At 40.8% G+C, this 24,830-nt stretch overlaps 2 protein-coding genes across 6 annotated transcripts in view; one reads left to right on the forward strand and one right to left on the reverse strand.

The window, feature by feature from the left end:
- Positions 1-9,919, reverse strand: part of NT5C3A (5'-nucleotidase, cytosolic IIIA) — a 40,585-nt gene extending 30,666 nt beyond the window's left edge. Inside the window, exon 1 of one of the 4 annotated variants that reach the window (XM_082472078.1) lies at positions 9,671-9,919. In XM_082472078.1, coding sequence (XP_082328204.1) covers positions 9,671-9,808 — 138 coding nt within the window. In that variant the 5' untranslated portion in view covers positions 9,809-9,919. The remainder of the gene's footprint in view (positions 1-9,670) is intronic. The other 3 variants (XM_082472079.1, XM_082472082.1, XM_082472081.1) reach the window with 3 other exon arrangements.
- Positions 9,920-10,022: 103 nt separating this feature from the next.
- LOC309665443 (uncharacterized protein) overlaps positions 10,023-24,830 on the forward strand; it is a 28,755-nt gene continuing 13,947 nt past the window's right edge. For both annotated transcript variants that reach the window (XM_082471949.1, XM_082471948.1), the window contains exon 1: positions 10,023-10,954. The gene's annotated coding sequence lies outside the window, so the exon portion shown is untranslated. The remainder of the gene's footprint in view (positions 10,955-24,830) is intronic.

Raw genomic sequence — 24,830 nt, forward strand, 5'->3', positions numbered from 1 at the left:
TTAATAATAATTATTAATATTAATATATCATTAAATATTACTAATTTAATAATTATTTTAAAAACAAGTAAAAGAGGAATATATGGAAATGATTTAACATAAATTATAGGGAACATTCAAACTGCTGTGAAAAATTAAGGATAACCCAAAACGCCTGGCACAATTATAAAATCTGTGGGGGAGGGAAAGTGATTTTCCCTCTATCCTTCTAGGTTCCTGGCTGAGACTCCCCTGTAATAAAAGACAGATTGAGAAAAACAAGTTGAATAACATATACAGTATACTTCCTGTATACATGAGAGATACCCAGGAAAACTGAGTTAACTCTCAAAATGGCCCAAGCCATTGCCTTAAATACCATCTCTAGCTAAAGACAAAAGATGCTGGGCAGGGGAAAGCCAGGTTTTCAGGCAAAGCTCAGTAAATAAGGGTATGGTTGTCATGCGGAGTTAAGACCTTTAAGAGTTTCTATAGGTTCAGTTGTTGCCCTCTTTCTGACAGAGAGAGGTAGACACCCGTACAAATGGAGATTTCCCTTATAAGTGTAAATTGTTCTTATCAAAGGGTAACTTCTACTTGCTTTTCAGAGTTTCTCTTGTGTCAGCTGTTTTTTTTTAAAAAAATAATCAGCCTAAAGTAATCCCTAATGCCACAGAGGCATATTTTGGGGTTACAAATTCTGCTCCCTTTCAAATACTGTAGATTTCACCTCTGCAATCCTCTTTCTGTCCTCCTCTCTCAACTGCTCCCAACAGCAGTCTAGAGAGCATAGTCATTCTCTTTACTCCAGGCTTATTTTAATTCCTGCTCGTCCAGAGTGGCAGGTTTGCCACCCCAAGGTGTACCTCTTTGGCATAAAGATTATTTTTAGATGATTATTTCAAAGAAACAGCAGACACAGGAGAAGCTCTGAAAACAGAGTAGAAATTACCTTTTTGTAATGGAAATTTATATTTATGAAGGACATCTCCATTTGTGTGTCTCCCTTTGTACCAGGAAGAGAAGATGAGTAAAGCACAAGAAACATATTAATGGAGAATGCACTTAAATTTGTGCATCAACCCTAGGTCAGGCTTGCCATACCCTTCTTCTGCTGCAACTCTTAACAGGCTCCCACACCGTTCTTTTGTCTTTAGCTTTAGATGGTATAATTCTAAGCCAGGAGTTACTCATTTTCCCCTGGTATCGCCCATGTCTACATGTTAATGAACTTCTGTTTGTTTTTCTCTTGTTAGTTTGTCTTGTTATGGGGTCCCCAGTGGAGAATTTAGAAAGGTGGAGGGAAAATTATTTTTTCCTCCCCTATACTTCTCTCCTCCTGATCCTAGTAATGCTAATTCAGTGTACCTCAGATACCAGGTTATTCATACTAAAACGCATTCCAGATCTTATTTATTTTAGAAAAACAAACTCAAAGGCTCTTTAGCAAATTAATTACAAACACCTGATAATAAAGATGCTTCTACAATGTGGTCCCAACACACTTTTTATAATGTTATTGCTTTTAATTAACCAGTTTTTAAAAATATATAAAATACATGCTCATGTTCTTTCAAACAGTATGAAACGTTAAAGAATGAAAAAGCTGAAGGCTTCCTCCACAGTCTCATCCTCCCCAGTTTGACTCTCACCAGCAACAACTATAAACAGCTTCTAATATAGTTTTTCAAGAATTTCCAATAACAAGCATATACATGTGTATCTCTTTTGGAACCAAAACTGTCCTCCAACTTGCTATTTTCCCCCTCGTTTGAGCTTTTGTTTTTTAAAAATTTTATTTATTTTTTATACAGCAGGTTATTAGTCATCCATCTTATACACTTCAGTGTATACATGTCAATCCCAATCGCCCAATTCATCACACCACCACCACCACCCCCCTGCCGCTTTTCCCCCTTCGTGTCCATACGTTTGGTTCTCTACATCTGTGTCTCTATTTCTGCCCTGCAAACTGGTTCATCTGTAACATTTTTCTAGATTCCACATATATGCATTAATATACGATATTTGTTTTTCGCTTTCTGACTTCCTTCACTCTGTATGACAGTATCTAGGTCCATCCACGTCTCTACAAATGACCCAATTTCGTTCCTTTTTATGGCTGAGTAATATTCCACTGTATATATGTACCACATCTTCTTTATCCATTCGTCTGTTGATGGGCATTTAGGTTGCTTCCGTGACCTGGCTATTGTAAATAGTGCTGCAATGAACATTGGGGTGCATGTGTCTTTTTGAATTATGGTCTTCTCAGGGTATATGCCCAGTAGTGGGATTGCTGGGTCATATGGTAATTATATTTTTAGTTTTTTAAGGAATCCATACTGTTCTTCATAGTGGCTGTATCAATTTACATTCCTACCAACAGCACAAGAGGGTTCCCTTTTCTCCACACCCTCTCCAGCATTTGTTGTTTGTAGATTTTCTGATGATGCCCATTCTAACTGGTGCGAGGTGACACCTCATTGTAGTTTTGATCTGCATTTCTCTAATAATTAGTGATGTTGAGCAGCTTTTCATGTGCCTCTTGGCCAACTCGTTTGAGCTTTTTAAAATGTTAACTCATGCAGATTTACTTTTTTGTTTCCAAAGCTGCACAATATTTTATTATACAAATGCACCATAATTTAACCATGCACTATTGTTTATTTAACCAATGTATACCACCTCCAGAGTAAATGAAAGTGACCATTTTTCTACATCCTCATCACTCTGCTTTCTCTTCTTCACACAGTAATTTCTGGCAGCCCCAATTTTCACTATTTGTGAGCACAAGACTTGGAAGTCTTGTGACTTGTAAAATTTGTAATTTTGCTGAAGGCAAGAACTTGAATTTTTTACTTCAATGGTTCTCAAACTTTTGCAAGCCTCAGAATCACAGGGGTGGGGAGGGCCGGGGGGTGGGTTGGGGTGGTAGCTTGTTAAATGAAGAAAGTAAAAGGATCTAAGGATATGACAGCTTTTAGCCAGAAAACAAAATTCTTGAATAAATTAAAAATATTAGTATCTGGTTTAAGGGTGGCTCTATCTGTCATGTAAATGAATTCACAACAAAAGGAATAAGCAAAAAAAAAAAAATTTGTAAAGCTAAAACTTTTTCAGGAACTATTCTAGCTAATATAAAAATGGCTCACTAGATAAGAGATCACATTTTTCACTGAAGTTGAAAATGTGGTTAACTTGCTGCATGAGGATAACACACAGGAAACATGACAAACGTGCTTTGAAAAGATAAAGTCATATGCCTGGTACAAACATTTCCCTACTTCCAAATTTGGAGATTCAAGATGACCTTGGATATTTTCTTTGCCAAAGTTAAGATTTTAATGTATTTTCCTTATTTGACAATATATTTTATTCAAATTGGACTAATCATGATTGCTACCCCTCAAATACCACCACATCCATCAAACATTACCCAATGTCATCTCCTGTTCCTTTGAACTCCACAAAGCCTTCTGTTGATCTCTCTCTCAAGACATTTATATTCATTTATTCTAGAAGTACTGTTAGGACTTTAGCTTTTAAGCTAGTTGTGACACATTTGGGAGATTAGCTTCTAAATCTCATTAGCATGTATGAAGGCAGTGGCCATGTGCAGAAGCTATTTAAGATCTAGATATTTCAGGTGTGAATGAATAAATCTTTACTCTTGGGGTGGACAGAAGATCAAAGCTATTCAGAATTTGTATTCTCTACTGCTGTATAACCAAATACTTGGAATAGTTGGAATGCTCATTTTTCTACCAGCCTACTGACCACTGGTAATATTATATTATATACAGGTGTTTTCATTTGATTAAATATTGAATATTTACTGAATAGTCAATGATATGAAAAAAGAACAGGCACTGTGGTGTGGCATGGTAGACTGGTAATTACCTAATACACACCCTCCTCTTCTTCTTACTAATAGAATCTCAATTTTGTCAGAGGGTGGCAAGTTGCTCAATCAAAAAAAAAAAAAAAAATTCCTCAGCTTCACTTACAGTTAGGATGACCATATGACACTGTTTCCTCCAATGACATGCAAGAAGAAAGTTTTGCTTATTAAATAAGTATTCTCTTTCCTGCTTCCTCCTTTCTGCTGCCTGGAAGATGGAAATGTTGGCCAGGACTACAACAGCCATCTTGTGACCATGAGAAAAGCCAAGGACATTTCAAAGACCTCTTTATATCCTTGTACCCTCTAACTAACACCAGCAACTACCTATTTTTTGGACTTCTCATTACACTAAAAAAATAAAATCTGTACTGTTTAATAAAGCCACTGATTTGGGGTCTCTGTTTCTCTTAGTCAAGTACAATTAATAAAAAAGGATGACAAAGAACTATGCACCAATCCAGACTCTTCAAGAATATACATTACAGGGGCTTCCCTGGTGGCGCAGTGGTTGAGAATCTGCCTGCCAATGCAGGGGACACGGGTTCGAGCCCCGGTCTGGGAAGATCCCACATGCCGCGGAGCAACTGGGCCCGTGAGCCACAATTACTGAGCCTGCGCGTCTGGAGCCTGCCCTCTGCAACAAGAGAGGCCGCGATAGTGAGAGGCCCGCGCACCGCGATGAAGAGTGGCCCCCGCTTGCCACAACTGGAGAAAGCCCTCGCACAGAAACGAAGACCCAACACAGCCATAAATGAATGAATGAATGAATGAATGAATGAATGAATATACATTACAGTAAACAATATAAGAGAGTACATAAATTGCTAAATTATGAGAAATCATCAGGAAATGCCACAGGAGTTCAGGGAATACGCTTCACAGAACAAATCAAGAACTCAAAACAGGTGCTAAAAGGTCATAAATTTCTGTACTGATATAAATTAGATGAAAGTTGAGTTATAGAAATATTTTAAAAGCCTATGTGATAGTGTTGATCTACTAAAGCAGCTGTTTGAATCTTGGTTTTCCCCCCTCCCTTTTCTAAATATATCTAAATATAGACTCAATAGTGGGCTTTCCACTTAGAATAGTACCCAGAAAACATTTGATATTATCTTTAGAAGAAAGGAAGAAGTTTTTGTTAGAAGTTTATCTCCAGGAAGGAAACACACTGAAGTTTCAAAAACAGCACCAGCTATTTAAGGAATAACTGCTGATGTTCACAAGGAAGCCATAAATACTTGAGACGTGTTTAAATTAGAAATGACAATTTTAACTGGTTGGGGAACTTCCAGTGACAGTTCCATCTCTCCTATTCCTGCTGTCGAAATAATTTCCACCCTCTCTGTTGCTCTTTATAGAATAGTGTTGAGACTATACATTTGTTCTGGTTTTGTGCTTCCATTTTATTTCATTTGTTAGATACTTCTACTTTGGGAGAATTCCCCACCCCCAAATTTATAGAGATATAACTGACATATGTCACTGTATAAGTTTAAGGTATACAGCATAATGATTTGATATACATATATTGTGAAATGATTTCCGCAATAAGTTTACTTAGCATCCATCATCTCATATAGATACAATAAGAAAGCCAAAAAAAAAAAGTCTCTGTTTGTGATGAGAACTTTTAGTATTTAATCTCTTAGCAGCCTTCCTATATATCCTACAGCAGTGTTAGCTATAGTCATTATGTTGTACATTATAACCCTAGTACTTATTTATCTTATAACTAAGTTTGTACCTTTAATAAAGGATATGAGAAGAACTGAATAAGATTAAACCATCTTATCTTTTTTTGGAATTAGTTTTCTATTGGAGAAAAATAAGTAATCTGCTGGTAAAAAGTAAAACCAGAATATATTCTGGTAATACAAAAAAAACAAAAAAGAAAACAATTGATATATAATAATTGGAAAGAGGTGCCATTTAGTAGGAGAAATTAAGTCAACTGGACAGAAGTAAAGAACAAAGTAAGTAGAGACAGTGCGGGGCTGAAAATAAGACATAATGTAAATTAAAATATGCATAAATAAGTGGATACTATAAATCAGTGAGTAGTACAGTCGGCCATCCGTATCTGTCAGTTCCACATCAGCGATTTAACCAACAAAGGACTGAAAATATGTGGGGGAAAAAATTCCAGAAAGTTCCAAAAAGCAAAACTTGAATTTGCTGCTTACTGGCAACAATTTACATAGCACTTACATTGTATTTACAACTATGTACATACCATTTACATTGTATTAGGTATTAGAGATAATCTAGAGATGATTTAAAGTATATAGGAGGTTGTGTATAGGTTATAAGTAAATACTACACCATTTTATAAAAGGGCCTTGAGCATCCTTGGACTTTGGTATCCAAGGGGGTCCTGGAACCAATCCCCCATGGATAGCGAGGGGCTACTATTCACTCTTAGAGAGAGGGATGTTCCTTATTCCTTTAAAAAGGCATCTGTCCACCTGTGTTCTCTATCCCCTACCTTCCTATCTCCTCTGGAACTCAGCTTGATTTTCCCTCTCCCCCTCTCTCATTTTTTTTTTTGGCCAAGCTGTGGGGCTTGGGAGATCTTAGTTCCCCAACCAGGGATTGAACCCAGACCATGGCAGTGAAAGCGCCGAGCGCTAACCACTGGACCACCAGGGAACTCCCTTCCTCCTCTCTCACTTCTTTAAGCACTCGTTTTTCACTGCCATTCTGCCTGCCAACATGGTCACGTGCCAACCATTCAGAACCAAAACCAAACCAAACGTACACTGACGGCACAAGTATTTTTGTACTCAACAATCACTTTCTGGTCTTCTTCACTTCATTGTTCCTCTAGTGGCTGTCCAACCCACAAGGCTTTCAGTCAATTTTTGATCTGTGCAGACTGACACTTCTGCCTCTGCCCCTTCTTTTGGAAACATGTCCTGTTACCCCATCTCTGAGATCTCTGTTTTCTTTACTGAACACCCACTATATGTCAGTATTCTCAAGTTTTCTTTTTCATCTTGCTGCAAAGTTATGGGTGAGAAATTATAATCATTTCCACTATTATTGCCAAGAGGCTAGACACTTGAGAAAGTAGCTTCTAGTCCCAGTTTATCTTCGCAACTCCAGCACTACATTTTCCATTGCTGTTGCTAATAATAACAGGTAATGTATATACTATATATTACTATGGGCCAATATATGGCAACAAATGCTTTTCTAAGCACTTTAGTTATTTTAACTAATTTATGGACATTTCTACTTGGCTAAACAGGACAAAATGAACTTATTGTTCCACATTGTCCCTGCCTCCTCTTTCTTTCCCCCTTTCTATCTTGGCTAATAATGTAGCCAGTATCACCATTTAGCTTGTAATCCCCCCCACCCCTGTGATTAATCTCTTTATTTAATGATCATAAATAATGATAAGCTCACAAATGATAGCAATTATGTCCACTGTGTTATTTCATGTAATCTTCACAACTACCCCATGAAGTAGGTAGTATTATTATCTTCCAATTAATAGATGAAGAAACAGACTCAGAGGAGTTAAATAACTTGCCAAAGATCACATAGCTTGATAAATGAGAAAGCCTAGATTCAAAGCCAGGTTTGTATGAGTCCAGCGTTTGTAGTGCCACTAAGTCCTGTTGATTTTACCTCTGAAATGTTTATCCTCTGATCGCTCGTTTCCTAGTCTAGACCCTAATCATCTTTCACAATGAATACTGCCAACAACCTCCTAAATTATCTCCTTCTTTCCAGGCTCTCCCCTTTCACCCTATCTTGTCTAAGTGATCTGCATAAAATATAGTTTTGAACATGCAACTATCCTGTTTAAAAACCTTTCATGGCCCCCTATTACCTACAAGATAAAGGGCAAAGCCTTTAGAATGGCTTTACAAAACTCCTTTACAATTTGGCCTCTTTGCCCACATTCCCCATCTCTTCCTTCCAAATACACATCTGTGGCTTCCTGGTGTCGCAGTAGTTAAGAATCCGCCTACCAATGCAGGGGACAGGGGTTCGATCCCTGGTCCAGGAAGATCCCACATGCTTTAGAGCAACTAAGCCCATGCGCCACAACTACTGAGCCTGCGCTCTAGAGCTTGCGAGCCACAGCTACTGAGCCCACGTGCCACAACTACTGAAGCCCGCGTGCCTAGAGCCCGTGCTCCGCAACAAGAGAAGCCACCACAATGAGAAGCCCGTGCACCACAACCAAGAGTAGCCCCTGCTCGCTGCAACTAGAGAAAGCCCGCGCGCAGCAATGAAGACCCAACACAGCCAAAAATAAATTAATAAATTAATTAAAAAACAAAAACAAATACACATCTGTATATTATGCTGTAGCCACAAGACTACTTGTCCCTATGCCTGAATTAATATAACATATTATGTATATATAAAGATTGACTGATTTCTATACTACAAACAATGGGCCTTAATTATTTTCACAAAGATGGCAAACTGTTCTTATAATGGCTTCATTGTGGATTTTGTGAAAGCATTGATTTTTACCTCTACCTGGTTTAGAGGAGAAGTGATAGACTAATCCACAGTCTAAGTACATACAGGAAGGTATGGCAATGTGGGTTTTTTCCCCACATTTGTATTATACATTTTTGGTTTGGAACAAAAGGAAGCCACCAAAGTTTTCTATGCAGGACAGCAACATAAACAAAATGAAATTTTTGAGATAAAAACATTTGCTTCTATGAGTACAGAGATGGAGAAAGATTATGTAATAATAATCTAAGACTAATTTAACCCTACCAATAAACAAAACTATTGGCATATGAGATATGTGGGAATTAACATTTTTTTTTTTTTTACTTTTATTTATGGAAAAATATTTCTGTATTCGACCTAGGGCCAATAGCAAACAACGGGACAAAAAGTTTCTTTGATCAATTAGAACATATGATTGGGCTAAGTATTCTAACATGAACCTAAAATGATATTATTTAGTACAGCGGTAAACTGTCAACTGACTTGTCAAAAATACTTGACCCCAGAAGTTCACGCGTGTAGTATCTCATCGGGAGTATACACGGGATTCTTCACTCCAGGAAGTATATTAGAATGCAACTCACTGAGAAAACTGTCTTGACGAGTGGGCTCTAATTAAAAAACAAAACCCTAAAAACATCCCCAACTTTGGAGAAAATATTGCTTATAATGTACCTCAAGTAGAATTCTTCAAACACTGTCTTACAATAAAATTGGAAATAAATTTCTAAAACGTTATGTAAGAGGTTTGCGGGGAAAAAATGAACACGAAGGCACATCCCGGCAGTTTGAGACAAGAAGGAATAACATTCAAATACAAAATAAACTATTTTGAACTCCAGCTGGGTTAACTGGCATTCCTTTAATTAACCACTGATAAGTTACACCTTGTCATAATCGAACTCATCCTAGCCACGGTGCAAAAAAAAAAACCCTCATCAGAATGGGATTGTTGCAACGGTTTGACGCGGGATGAGGGAAGGAGAAATCTGCCCAGAAACGTCCGTTTATTTCTCGAAAAAACGGGTTTTGCGGCGGGAGGCAGCTTGTTTCCGAATCACCTATTTTGCTGCCTTTTTGTTTCAAATGGAGACATAACAAAGCCCATGGGAAGCCGAGTGCCGCCGTCGAGGGTCCAGACCAGGTCACCTGGCCGCGGTGTGGCCGCACGCCGGGCGAACGGCTCCCCTGTGGGCCCCTCTCATTCCAGCAGCGGTCGGTACGGGAAGGCGAGGCCGGACGGACCACCCGCGGCCCCCTAAGCGCTCCGTAGCGACGAGCCCCCATACTCACCATCTCGATGATCTTGGTCTTCCGGCCCGTCTTTCTCTTCAAGGTGAAAATGTACTGGGCCAGCACCGCCCCCGCCACGACGGCGCACACGCTGGCGCTCGCTACCGCGCCCACCCTCGCCACCGCGGATCGGTCCATGGACGGGACCTCCTGCGCCTCGCGTTCCAAGAAAAGAGGTCGCTAGATGGCCGCGGGCCTCGGAAGCGCCAGCCAGGGAAGAAGCCCCCACGCCCCGCCCCGCCTACATGAGCCCCGCCCCCAGGAAAGCCCCACCCACGAGCGCCCAGTGGCGGGAAGCCGGAGGGAGGAGGAGGGACTAGCCTGCGTGGACGGCCAAGGTGGGGAAGCGGCTCTTCTCAGAACCTGGGTCCGAGAGACTGAGGACAGAAAAGGGGACTTGGAGTTAATTCTTTCTCTCTCTCTGCTAATGAGGACCAGGCAGTGGTTCATTCCAGCCCCGCCCAGCAGAAATCTGATTCTAACCATCACTCAGAAAATATCCTCCGCCTTCCACCCGCCTCTGACGCTCAGGACTACAACCCCCAGAAGGCATCCGGGCTCAGCTATCTGACTTGCGCAGTAGCTTGGCTGTAAAGTGCTGTGACAGACTGCAGGGTGCAGCGAAGAAAACAAGGGAGTAAAAAGGCGACCTACAGAATGTGAGAAAATATTTGCAAACCGTTTATCTGATAAGGGGTTAGTATCCAGATTATGTTAAAAAATTATGTCAATAACAAAAAAACAACCCTATTAAAAAATAGGCAAAAGACTCAAATAGACAATTGGCCAAGAAGCTTACGAAAAGATACTCGATATCACTAATCATCAGGAAAATGCGAATCAAACCCACAATGACATATCACCTCACACGAGTTAGGACAACCATTGTCAAAAAAACAAAATTAAAAGTGTTGGTGAGGATGTGGAGAACTGGAACCCTTGTGCACTGTTGGTGGAAATGTAAATTGCTGCTGCCACTGTGGAAAAAGTGTGGAGGTTCCTCAAAAAATTAAAAATAGAATTACCATATGATCCAGCAATCCCATGTCAGGGTATATATCCAAAAGAACTGAAAGTAGGTACTCAAAGAAATTTCAGCCCTCCTATGTTCATTGCAACACTATGTATAATAGCCAAGCTGTGGAAACAACCTAAATGTCCATCAAAAGATGAATGGATAAAGAAAATGTATGTACATCAAATGGAGTACTATTCAGCCTTTAAAAAGGGGGAAATTCTGCAGTATTTGACAACATGGATGAATCTTGAAGACATCATGCTAAGGTAAGTTAAATAAGCCAGTCACACACACACACACAAAAGTGCTGCATTAGTCTGCTTACGTGATTAGTCACTCTTAGAAAGTAGAATGGTGGTCATGGGGTCTGGGGAAGAGGAAATGGGGTCGTTCAACTGAGTATTGAGTTCCAGTTTTGCAAGATGAAAAACTTCTAGAAATCTGCTGCAAAACTATGTGCCTATATACTACTGTATTGTACCTCTAAAAATTGTTATGTTGGTAAATTTTACGTTATGCATTTTATGCCACACACATAAAAACTTGCTATGACAACAGAGCAAAGGTGGCTTGAAGTTAGGCTGGAACAAGTAGGTGTTCGTCCTTTTTCTGCTACATCTCGGTCAGTCATCACCTCTTCCATCATTTTCTCTTTGTGAGTAGCAGGACATGTTCTCACCTTCCTGGTCTCTTTCAAGGGATGGATGCAGTTTCCTCTGCTTTTCTCTGGGGATGACAGGAAGGGGATGCAGTGGAACTACCTGTGGGGGGGAATCACGCCAACTCTGTGATGCTACTTGGTGAGGTGCGTTCTTTGCCCAGGACATAGAAGAAGTTGGAGCAGGAGAACAAGAGGGAGCAGTAAGGGTTATTTTCTCTGCATCCTCTGCTCTTGCTCTAGTCATTCCAGCCCTGGGACCCTGGCAGGTGTTCTGCTTAAAGGGAAATTTGTGGAGAGTTCTTAGAAAGGTGGGATAGAGCTCACCTGAGCAGGCATCTGGTAAGAAAACAAGTCTGGAATTAACCACTGGGTGCATGAATGCCTTTTGCAGAACTGGGAAACACATGGTGGCTACTATCAGCCCATATGTTTGGTTTCTCTGTTGTTGTTTTTAACTTTTTAAGTATGTTAATCTTTGTTTTTCAGTAAATTATTGTCTACAATGATACATGATGCCACTTGGGACAGCAGGAACCATGGGAAAAATATGCAGGAATTTGATGTAAATTTATGAATTTTGCTATGCACAACCTTACACTTTGCTCTGATAGGATAATTGGCTTGGCCTTGGTTTGAAGTAGTTAAGTAGTGTTCTTGTGAGGAAGAGCCATTTGTTGGATGTAGGTTTAAGATCTCCTCACACTAACACTCCTGTTAAAAATTAAAACAATGGAAAGCAAAACTAAAAACACACCACTGACACCTGCTCTCTCATTTCTTTGGATATTAAGTTGTGGGATGGTGACAGCATACAAGAAACTAAAGAGCAGGAAGAAAGTAGGCAGAAGCTAGCTTCTGCCATTAGCTGTGCTTAGAGGAGTAATGTCAAATCTCTAGGCTTTGCTTTCTTATTCTGCAAAAGGAGAAAAACCAAATGATTTTGGACACCTTTTAGCTATTAAAGCTCTTTGATTAGAAAGTAATGGTCTTTTTCACGCCCTGGAACTTGGCAGAGGTCCTAGGAAAAAGAAGAGGGAAGTCCTGCTATAAAGAAACATCCAGGGCTTCCCTAGTGGCACAGTGGTTGAGAATCTGCCTGCCAATGCAGGGGACACAGGTTCGAGCCCTGGTCAGGGAAGATCCCACATGCCGCGGAGCAAATCGGCCCATGAGCCACAACTACTGAGCCTGCGCGTCTGTAGCCTGTGCTCCGCAACAAGAGAGGCCGCGACAGCGAAAGGCCCGCGCACCGCGATGAAGAGTGGCCCCCGCTTGCCGCAACTAGAGAAAGCCCTCGCATGAAACGAAGACACAACACAGCCAAAAATAAATAAATTAAAAAAAAAAATCCTTCCCTCTACTTTAAAAAACAAATTAAAAAAACCTTAAATATTAAAAAAAAAAAAAAGAAACATCCACCTAAGGCAATCAAGTGTCAGTTCAACAAGTGCTTCTCAAATGTTGGGGTGAATGTTGGGGATGTTGTTTGGGGTGAGGCCAAGATTCCACGTTTCTAACAAGCTCTTGGGTGTTGCTGATGCTCCTCGTCTGGGCACCACACTTTCAGTAGCAAGGAACTAAATTGTGATTGGGGGGCTTTAAGAGACTTTAAGGAGTTAACAAATGGAGGGAGGGGTGGCTAAAGAGAATTGATAGAACAGGAGAAACAAGAAGGAATTAAAGTTTGCCAATGTTATTTTGTCAACAGAAATAGATCTTCAGTTTTATGTTTGAAGTCCATGGGAAATTACAGTTTGATATAGACAATGTTGGAAAGTTAGTTTTGCTTAATGGAGACATTTTTCTCTTCATTCTAGCAACTTGACAATTTTTTCACTAACGAAGGTGTTCAAGGCCTTTGTCACATTACAGCTACTTTTACCTGATACAATTACTTTTTTAAAAAAAATTTTATTTATTTATTTATTCTTGGCTGTGTTGGGTCTTCGTTTCTCTGGAAGGGCTTTCTCTAGTTGTGGCAAGCAGGGGCCACTCTTCATCGCGGTGCACAGGCCTTTCGCCGTCGCGGCCTCTCTTCTTGCGGAGCACAGGCTCCAGATGCGCAGGCTCAGTAGTTGTGGCTCACGGGCCTAGTTGCTCCGCGGCATGTGGGATCTTCCCAGACCAGGGCTCAAACCTGTGTCCCCTGCATTGGCAGGCAGATTCTCAACCACTGCGCCACCAGGGAAGCCCTACAATTACTTCTTGTTTGAAGTTATTTAAATTCAAACAGAAGCCATGTCTCTTATCTAAGCGTTTTGATTTTGTATATATCATTCAATAGCCTTGATTGAAGAAGAAAAATTCTCTTGCACCATTGCTTGGGTGTTTCATATGTTCTCTAGGCAGGGCGCATGAGGTTCTCTCTTCTGTCCGCATGAGCGGACAGTAAGACCTCTTCAGATGTTGGGCAGATCTTCCCTTCCTATTTTATCTCCTTGAGACTCTTTTTGAACTGGCTCCTGCAGACTGTGTGCAAAGGATCACTTACTTGTTGGTTAGCCTATTGGTTTCTGTCCTTGGCTGTGACTCCAAATGGAGCTTGTGCCCCCAAGTCTTCATTCTTTATGGTGGATCAGCAGCATTTGATATAGCTGGTTACTCCCTCTTTCTAGATACACTTTAAAAAAAAACAGATCACAATGGTATTATTTTTATTTTGTATTATTATTATTATTTTTTGGCCGCACCACTTGCGGGATCTTAGTTCCCTGACCAGGGATTGAACCTGTGCCCTCGGCAGTGAAAGTGCAAAGTCCTAACCACTGGACTGCTAGGGAATTCCCTAGATACATTTTTTTCCCCCACTTCCTTCCAGATAACATTCCTGGTTTTCCTTTGATCTCCTTAGATGCCCCTGTTCAGTTTTCTGGTGACTCCTCTTCTCCCTGACCTCTACAGCACCCTAGAGCCCAGTCCTTTTGCCTCTTCATTTCTCTATACCTCAGTCACTAAGAGATCTCCTTCTGTTTTTATGACTTTAAGTATCATGTATATTCTGATTACTCTCTTTCCCAGAGCTGCATCCTGCACAGTATATCCAACTTTTTATTTGGAACCTCCACTGAGATGTCTAATTGACATCCACACTTAATGTGTACAAAGCTGAACTCATTATACCTTCCTTCCTAACTTCTGCTACTCACTGTATTCTCCATCTCAATAATGGAATTTCATCTGTACAGTTACTCGAGTCAAAACTTTGGAGTCATCCTTGACCTCTCTCTCAAACACACCATCTGGATCCAAAATACATCCAGAATCAGACAACTTCTCACCTCCACTTTGACCATTTTGGTCTATTCTACCATCATCTCTCGACTGGATTACTGCAGTAGCCTTCTAAAAAATTTTCCCTCCAAAATCTATCCATGCTCCTTCACAGTCTGTTCCATACATGGTATCCATAGTGATCCTTTGTACAGTACATCAAATCATATCACCCCTTTGCTCAAAACCCTCCAATGGTTCCCCAGTCCACTCATAGTAAAAGCTGAAGTCCTCACAGTGGGCTGTAAGTATATGTATTCCTATACTCTCCTTTATCTTCCTTTAATATTTACTCAAAAGTTACTTTCTCAGTGATCATTACCCTGGCCACCCTATATGTAATTTCAGTCCTTCCAGCTCGGGCAATTCTGATCCTCGTCACTCTTGCCATAGCACTTACTGTCTCTAACAGACTGACAGACTAGTATAGAATTTATTCATTATGTTTATTGTGTCTCTCTTCCTGATACAATAACCTTCTTAACGGCAGAGATTTTTGTTTTCTGATGTATTTTTGGCTTTAGAACTGTACCTAGAAACAAGAAAGAAATTACATCATATGTAAAAATAAGGATAAATCTGGAAGACAGTATGCTAAGTGAAATATGCCAGCTTCAAAGAAGAACAAATACTGCATGATTTCACTTAAATGAGGTGTCAAAAACGGACAAACTCGTAGAAAGAAACAGAGAATAGAATGTGGTTACTAGGGTCCAGGGGACAGAGACATGGGGAGTTGCTGTGCAACGGCTATAAAATTTTAGTTACGCAGGATGAATAAGTTCTACAGATTTGCTGTACCACATGTGTCTATAATTAATGATACTGTATTGTATACTTTAAAAAATTTAAGAGGATAGATCTCATGTTAAGTGTCCTTATTACACACACATTAAAAAAAAAAGTGGCTGTACCAAATTACATTCCCATTAACAGTGTACAAGGGCTCCCTTATCTCCACATCCTCAACATTTCTTATTTGTGGTCTTTTTGAAGGTAGCCATTCTGACAGTTGTGAGGTGATATCTCATTGTGTTTTTGATTGCATTTCTCCGATGATTAATGATTTGAGCATCTTTTCATGTGCCTGTTGGCCATCTGTATGCCTTCTTTGGAAAAATGTCTATTCAGGTCTTCTGCCTATTTTTTAATTGGGTTGTTTTTCTTTATAAATTTATTTATTTATTTTTGGCTGCATTGGGTCTTCGTTGCTGTGCGCGGGCTTCTCATTGTGGTGGCTTCTCTTGTTGTGGAGCCCAGGCTCTAGGAGCGCGGGCTTCAGTAGTTGCAGCACACGGGCTCAGTAGTTGTGGCTCGCGGGCTCTAGAGCACAGGCTCCGTAGTTGTGGCGCACAGGCTTAGTTGCTCTACGGCGTGTGGGATCTTCCCAGACCAGGGATTGAACCCACGTCCCCTGCACTGGCAGACAGATTCTTAACCACAGTGCCACCAGGGAAGTCCTGGGTTGTTTGTTTTATTGTTGTTGAGTTGTATGAGCTGTTTATATATTTTGGATATTAACCCCTTATTGGTCATAGCACTTGCAAATATTTTCTCCCATTCAGTAGGTTGTCTTTTCATTTTGTCAATGGTTTCCTTTGCTGTGCAAATGCTTTTAAGTTTAATTAGGTCCCATTTGTTTATTTTGGATTTTGTTTCTTTTGCTTTAGGAGACAGATCCAAAAAAGCATTGCTATGATTTATGTCAAAAGTGTTCCACTTACGTTTTCTTCTAGGAGTTTTATGGTTTCCAGTCTTACATTTAGGTCTTTACTGCATTGTGAGCTTATTTTTGTATATGGTGGTAGAAAATGTTCTAATTTCATTTTTTTTACATGTAGCTGCCCAGTTTTCCCAGCATCACTTATTGAAGAGACTGTTTTTTCTCCATTGTATATTCTTGCCTCCTTTGTCATAGATTGACCATAGATGCGTGGGTTTACTTCTGGGCTCTCTATTCTGTTCCATTGATTTATGTATCTGTTTTTGTGTCAGTACCATACTGTTTTGATTACTGTAGCTCTGTAGTACAGTTTGAAGTCAGGGAGCATGATACCTCTAGCTCTCTTCTTCTTTCTCAAGACTGTTTTGGCTATGTGGGGTCTTTTGCATTTCCATACAAATTTTTAAATTATTTGTTATATTTCTGTAAAAAGTTCTATTGGTATTTTGTTAGGGATTGCATTGAATCTGTAGATTGCCTTGGGTAGTATGGCCATTTTAACAATATTAATTCTTCCAGTCCATGAACACGGTATGTATTTCTATCTGTTTGTGTTGTCTTCAATTTCTTTCATCAGTGTCTTCTACTTTTCCAAGTACAGGTCTTTTACCTCCTTAGGTAGGTTTATTCCTAGGTATTTTATTGTTTTTGATGCAATTGTAAATGGGATTGTTTCCTTAATTTCTCTTTCAGATAGTTCCTTGTTAGTGTATAGAGAAGCAACAGATTTCAGTATTTTTGCATCCTGCAACTTTACTGAATTCATTGATGATTTTTGGTGGCACCTTTATTATTTTCTATGTGTAGTATCATGTCATCTGCAAACAATGAAGTTTTACTTCTTCCTTTACAATTTGGATTCCTTTTCTTTCCTTTTTTTTCTTGTCTGACTGCTGTGGCTAGGAATTCCAATACTATGTTGAATAAAAGTGGTGAGAGTGGGCATCTTTGTCTTGTTCCTGATCTTAAATACTTTTAGCTTTTCACCATTTAGTATGATGTTATCTGTGGGCTTATAATATATGGCCTTTATTATGTTGCAGTATGTTCCTTCTATACACAATTTCTGGAGACTTTTTTTATCATAAATGGATGTTGAATTTTGTCAAAAGCTTTTGAGATGATCATGTGTTTTTTTATTCTTCATTTGTTAATGTGGTGTATCACATTAATTGATTTGCGGATATTGAAAAAATCCTTGCATCCCTGTGTAAATCCCACTTGATCCTTTTAGATTCATTAAAAGATATATGATCCTTTTAATATACTGTTGGATTTGGTTTGCTAATATTTTGTTGAGGATTTCAACAATGTTTCGTCTATGTTCATTATGATATTGGTCTGTAATTTTCTTTCTTGTATGACATCTTTGTCTAGTTTTGTTATCAGAGTGATGCTGGCCTCGCATAATGAGTTTGGAAGCATTCGTTTCTCTGCAATTTTTTTGGAATAGTTTGAGAATGACAGGCATTAAATCTTCTCTAAATATTTGGTAGAATTCACCTATGAAGCCACCTAGTCCTGGACGTTTGTTTTTTTGGGGAGTTTTTTTTTTTTTTTCTTTAAATTACTGATTCTATTTCATTACTGGTAATTAATCTGTTCATATTTTCTATTTCTTCCTGGTTCAGTCTTGGGGGATTGTACATTTCTAGGACTTTGTCCATTTCTTCCAGGTTGTCCATTTTATTGGCATAGAGTTGTTTGTACTAATCTCTTATGATCCTTTGTATTTCTGTGGTTTGGTTGTAACTTCTCCTTTTTCATTTCTGATTTTATTGATTTGGGCCCTCTCTCTTTTTTTCGTGATGAGTCTGGCTAAAGATTTATCAATTTCATTTATCTTTTCAAAGAACCAGCTCTTAGTTTCATTGATCTTTTCTACTTTTTTTTTGTCTCTATTTTGTTCATTTCTGCTTTGATCTTTATGATTTCTTTCCTTCTACTAACTTTGGGTTTTGTTTGTTCTTTTTCTAGTTCCTTTAGGTGTAGGCAAGGATGTGGAGAAAAGGGTACCTCTGTACACTGTTGGTGGAAATGTAAATAGATGTAGCCACTGTGGAAAACAGTTTGGAGGTTCCTTAAGAAAATAAAACTAGAACTACCATATGATCCAGCAGTTCCACTACTGGGTATATATCTGAAGAAAACAAAAACACTAATTCAAAAAGATACAGGCACCCCAACATTCATAGCAGCATTATTTACAATAGCCAAGATATGGAAGAAATCCAGGTGTCCATCAACATTGACATTTGCAACAACATGTGTGGATTTGGAGGGTACTAATGCTTAGTGAAATAAGTCAGACACAGAAAGACAAATACTGTATGATATCACTTATATGTGGAACCTAAAAAATAAAAAAAGTTAGCAACTATAACAACAACAACAACAACAGAAGGTGGTAGAGTGTGTGTAGCTACAGCAGTTAATAAATTTCCAAATGTGTATGTGTCAATTGCTTTGTATTTTAAGCCCTCATGACCAAGATCCTGAATTTTAAGTTTCTACACGTACATACACAAAGAATTGTACCTGGTACATAGCAGGTGTTCAATAAATATTTGTTGACTGAATGAAGAAAGCATATTGGTACATTTTAGCATATGCCAGGAATTGGGTCTGGATGGATGGATAAAAGGTAGGGATATTCCCCTTCATCTTTCTTTTGAATACAAATTACCATTGTAGTCTTTTATGGGTTAGAGAATTAGTTTCTTGTATCTGAAAGAAACTAACAGTAACTCAACAGTACACTAAAAAATAACCTGATGGAATATGGATGCAGATTTAAGTAGGATCAAAAGGCATGTGGGCTTAAATTTTCATCTCATTTACTTTTTTTTTTTAAACTTCAGTTCATTTCTGCCTTGCCTTATTTACTTTTTCTAATGGCTCTCAATTTATTATTATTTTTGTATCTACCCTTGCTACTGTCATGGAATAATTTGAACTGGCAGCTTGGTTGCCACAAGATTCTGAAACCTTGTTTGGAAACTTGTTCCACTTTGAAGCTACACTAAAAAAGCCTAGGTGATTTGAAGCAGGTCCAGGAAAAATATGAGAATATCTACATTGATTCTGGGTCTTCAGAGCATTCAGAGTGACTAGGTGGTATTTCAGGCTGGGAAGCTGGGGAACATTCTGATCTGGGCTGCAAGAGAATGATGTATCTTTGGTTGTCCAATAGTATGGCATATTATAGTATTCCTATGCTTCTGGAGTACACAAATGAGAATATATGTCATTTATTAAATACTGTAACTTCCCTCTCAAACAAAAGCAATAAAAGTACAATAAAAGGGTTTATTGCATTTAAGTCTGGCTGCCAGATTTGAAGTGTAATCATAGGCTGATTTGTAAGGTTATATAATGCAATTAGCAATAATGAGTGATGCAAATTTTCTATAAGCTCTTCCACATATATTAAATTCATTATAAATTTATTTATCTGCTATGTATTTTTTTCTTCAGTTCCAGCAGTAATTTTTGTTTTTAATCTGACTAGTTTCTTTCTTCTTAGCAAGATACCTTGGTTGGAGGCATCTTTCTTTTTCCTTCCTTCCTTCCCTCCCTCTCTCCTTCCTGTATTCTTTTCTTTCCAGTGTTTTTTTCTTTTTTTAATTTTCATTTTGAAATAATCTTAGATTCCCATAGAAGTTGCAAAAATAGTACACAGAATTCCCATGTACCTTTCACACAGCCCCCAAAGGTACCATCTTACAACTCTATTTTATAACCATAGCACAATTACAAAACAAAGAAATTGACATTGGTACAATATAGAAAGTCCATTATACATCTTTCTTGAATTTCATCAGTTTTCACAAGAACTATTTTTGTGGTAGGTATATAGTTCTAAGAAATTTTGTCAGGTGAAATCAGTTTAAGGATACAGAACAGGATCCTTTACCCCAAAGGAGTTCCCATGTTATGACCTTTTTTTTTTTTTCAGCCAAGCAGCTGTGACTTGTGGGATCTTAGTTCCCCAACCAGGGATCAAACCCCGCCTGGCAGTGAAAAGGTCGAGTCCTAACCACTGGACTGCCAGGGAATTCCCTTGTATGACCACTTTATAGTCACAGTCTCACCCCAAACTTAACCACTGGAAACCACTGATCTATGCATAATATCCTTGAGATTCATCTAAGTTGTTTTGTGCATCAGTACTTCATTTTTTTCTATTGCTGAATTGTTTTCCATGATATGGATATAACAGTTTGTTTAACCATTTTACACATTACACATTGAAGAATATTTGTGTTTTTCCTTGAATGTTGCTTTTTGAAAACCATGAAAAGGAAACAGCATCAATGACTAACATTTCTGAGGTACTTAATAAATAGTGTCAATTTCAAGACTTTTATTGAACTCAATCTCCAGCTCCCTGCCGCCCCCCCACCCCCCAGAGGTTGAGGGGTGGGACTGAAAGTTCCCACTCTTTAATCACAAGTTTGGTCTTTCTGGTGACCAGCCTCCTTCCTCGAGTTATCTAGGGGCCCCACCCTACTCACCTTATTAGCATAAATTCTGCAGTGGTGGAAAGGGGCTTATTATGAATAACAAAAGACATCATTTGCACATGTCCTAACAACAGCACAAGTCTTCTGTTGAGATATACATGTCTAGTCGAGAGACTGGAGATAGAGATTTGGGTGTGAGCAGTATGCTGGTTGTATTGTAAGCCCCGAGAATGGATGAAAATGCAGAGACAGTGGAATAAGATGGAGAAAAACTTAAGACCATAACCTGGAGAATATGAACATTAAAGAGAGAAATTTGGGAAGAGAGCCAGTAAAAGCCTTTAAGAAGGGTCAGTAGAGAGGCAGTCAATTAGGCTGGTACCTGGGAGGTGAGGTTTAGTGATATGAACTGAAAAATTTCCATGCCATTTAGCAGCAAGTGGTTTATTAGTGTCCTTGGTGAGGGTGAATGAGTGGGCATAATGGTAACAAAATCTGGATTTGCAGTGAGTAAAGGAACAGGAGGTGGAGAAGGCTGAGTGTTTATGGTCCTTTATAGAGAAATTTAGCGGTGAAGGGAAGAAGGTAGGATGATGATTGGGGACGATAAGAGTAAAGGGAAGTGGAAGAAGAATGTTTCTTTCATTACCTGAATCCATATAACAGACACTGTTACCTGCCCAATTAATATCTATTCTCCACTCTTTCTTAGTCACGGCATCCCAGTTTCTTCCAAGTGGCAATATGCCCAGCTCAAAGACAAGAGCTCCCACACATCCTTTCAACTGGGGGTAACCAAAGAGATATAACCTGAAGCTGCATGTGTTTTCTATTATAACTCTTTAAGAACACGACTGATGACTGATGAGCAGCTGCTGTGTGTCCTTTGTGCCCCCCTCCCCCCTCCAATTTCCCTTGTTTTCCTCCTGCTTTCTGCTTAGAACAAGCATTTGGATAAAGAGGCAAGCTGAAGGAAGAAGCCAGTTCTAAGGATGTTGGGTAAAGAGTGAACTAGATGGAGTCCTTTGTGAGACCAAGAAGCCACCAGGCCAGCCCTCAGGCAGTCCACCTCCAGAGTTTTTTTATGACAAAGAAAACCTTTACTCTGTCTCACCAACTGCAATTTCTGGCCAAACACGATTGCGACCTGGTAACACAGTCATTCCAAACTTTTAATGCTTCTTAGAAGTACTATTCCTGCCCGCTTTACTACTGTCCTATGTCTTTCCTTTCTCTCATGTACAAAGAGTACTCTGTACTTGCCAGCTTCCCCCTTCTAACTGCCCATCCATCACCCCACAGACTTCCAGCGCCTTCCTGTCCCACCACTTCCCCTGATCACTAGCGTCCAAATTGCCGAAGCCCCTTCCCCCGGAGATGTTGCTGTCAGCAGCATTAAGCACGCTTGTTCACCTCTCCTGTGTGAATCTTCCGCCTCTCAGGTCTGTCCTCCGTCCACGTTGGCCTCCTTCCTCTCTGCTTCTCCTCGGTAGGCTCCTCTTCCTTAAGTGTCAGCGGCTTTAGGCCCAAGGAAGGAGACCAGGAGCTCAGAGGAGCGGCCTGACCCGACCTAACTCAACACACTCAGAGGAGGGGACAGTCGTGGAGAGCGAAGGGAACGGGAAGGGCTCTGTCCTCTAGAAGAGTCAAGGCCAGGGAGCCCACACACACAGGGGTGTGCAGAAGGGAGGACTGGGGTTCACCCGGAAACAGGGTGCACAGGACCGCTCCCCTCCACCAAGTCTCAGCACCGGTTTCTTCCAGCGCCTTCAGTCGGAGAAGTCTGACCTGGGAGCTCTCACAGGGCGCATGCGCGGGAGGAAATGCGTCAGGGGCGGTGCCTGCGGAAGAGGCGTTACGTGCCGCCCCGCATAAAAAGGCGGGAGCCAGTGCTACAGCACTGTAGGCTCACCTGTTGCTGAGGTCAGGCCAGCGCGGGTCGTGTGCGCCACCACAGAGACTCCCAGTCGCAGACATCGAGCAGGTTGGTGTCCCGAACGCGAGCGCGGGTCCTGCAGGGCGCGGGGGTGCAGGGTGTGGAGGTCGCGGGAACAGACTGGCCTGCGGGGAGGGGGGTGTTAGGAGACGCAGAGCCGGAGGTCTGGACTCCCGGACTGAGGAGGGGTTCGGCCCGGGTGGAGGCTGCGGGGCAGGCTGGAGAGGCTGCGGACAAAGGCGGTGCAGCTGAGGCCTAGGCCGCGTTTCCCAGTGCAGCCGCGGGGCGCGGCCCCTGGCGTTTGGCGCCCGGCACTAGGTATCCCGCGCCTCCAAAGCCTCATCTCCCCACGGTGCTCCTGCCTGGGGAGCCAGACTTGCTGAGCACGACGCGGGCCCGGGCCTCTGGGCGCTGCTGCCCTGGTCGAAACGCACGCAGGGCAGCCCCCGCGTGTCCCCATCCCAGGCAAGCGGGAAGAGAAGGTAAGGGACCTCCACCCAGGCTCCCCGTTCTGATGGGGGACAAGGACGACTTTCTTCCTTCACAGCACTTTACAGGGCAGAGTGCGGCTGTCCTTTCCTAACTACAAACACCTGCTTTTCACCCTGGACAATGAACTCTTCAGGAAACAACGAAACTTTTGAGGGCAGTAACTCCAGACCTTTCTTTTATGTGCACCCCGTGGCCCAGCAGCTTCACCTGGGTCCCTGGTACCAGAATCCTGTCTGTAATCCATTCTCCATTCCTGGGGCAGGTAAGGAATCTGAATCCCCAAAGAGGTTCAGTGGGATTAGGGACCCTCCCTGTAAGCCAAAGCCTGAAGGTTTCTAACACCTGTGTCCATTACCTCCCTTTCCTCACCCTGTGCTCACACCAAAGAGACTGCAGCAGCGCATGGGGCAGTGTTTGTTGTTCAGGTTAATAGGAAACATTCGCATTCTAGCTATATGCCAGTTACTCTGCTAAATGCTAGAAATAGGTTCTCTCATTGACCTCAGCAGCCCATGAGCTGGGTATTGTTGCTCTCCTTGCTCCCCAAATGAGGGAACTGAGGCTCCCAGTCGGTGACTGGCCCAGGGTCACAGAGTAATCCAACCAAAGTCTCCTCATGTTGTGAGACCAGAGGTACCTTAGTGCTCCTAGTCCCTGTAATTTTTCGACATGCCCTAAAAGATTCTAAAAGCTATTATGGTGATGTCAGAAAAGTATGTTGGAGGAAGATGACAAGCAAGTCTTGAAAATATCTGGAAGGTAGACATCTTGGACCTAATGGATAGAAGTCCGTTCACATTGTCAATTTCTAATTGTGTGAGTTTTGGCAAATTGTCTCTTAAGGAATTGGTCCTTTTTATCTATGTAATAAGTATTGTGGGACTATGGTTCATAATATTCATTTCTTTTTAATGTCCATGGGATCTGTAGTAATGGACCCTCTTTCATTTTTTTTTTTTAAGACTCTATTGAGTCAGTTTTTTATTTTATTTTATTTTATTTTATTTTTTTATGGCTGTGTTGGGTCTTCGTTTCTGTGCAAGGGCTTTCTCTAGTTGCGGCAAGCGGGGGCCACTCTTTATCGCGGTGCGCGGGCCTCTCACTATCGTGGCCTCTCTTGTTGCGGAGCACAGGCTCCAGACGCGCAGGCTCAGTAGTTGTGGCTCACGGGCCTAGTTGCTCCGTGGCATGTGGGATCTTCCCAGACCAGGGCTCGAACCTGTGTCCCCTGCATTAGCAGGCAGATTCTCAACCACTGCGCCACCAGGGAAGCCCGACCCTCTTTCATTTCTGATATTAGGAATTTGTATCTTCTGTTTTTTGTTTTCTACATTCATTCAGTTGTGGTCTAAGCAGACATGTTGTGATTAGTATACTTTTAAATTTGTGTTTTTTGTGGCCCACAATGTGGTCTATCTTGGTGAATGTTCTATGTGAGTGTGAGAAAAATATTCCGTTGGATGAGGGGATCTGTAGAGGTCAGTTATGTCCAGTTGGTTGGTGGTGCTGTGGAGTTCAGCGGTCCTTATTGATTTTTTTACCTGGCTGCATCTATCCATTTCTGCTATAGGTGTGTTAAAGTTTCCAACAATGG

The sequence above is a fragment of the Balaenoptera physalus genome (genome assembly GCF_965194825.1).
Source record: "Balaenoptera physalus genome assembly, chromosome: 8".
Lineage (NCBI taxonomy): Eukaryota > Metazoa > Chordata > Mammalia > Artiodactyla > Balaenopteridae > Balaenoptera > Balaenoptera physalus.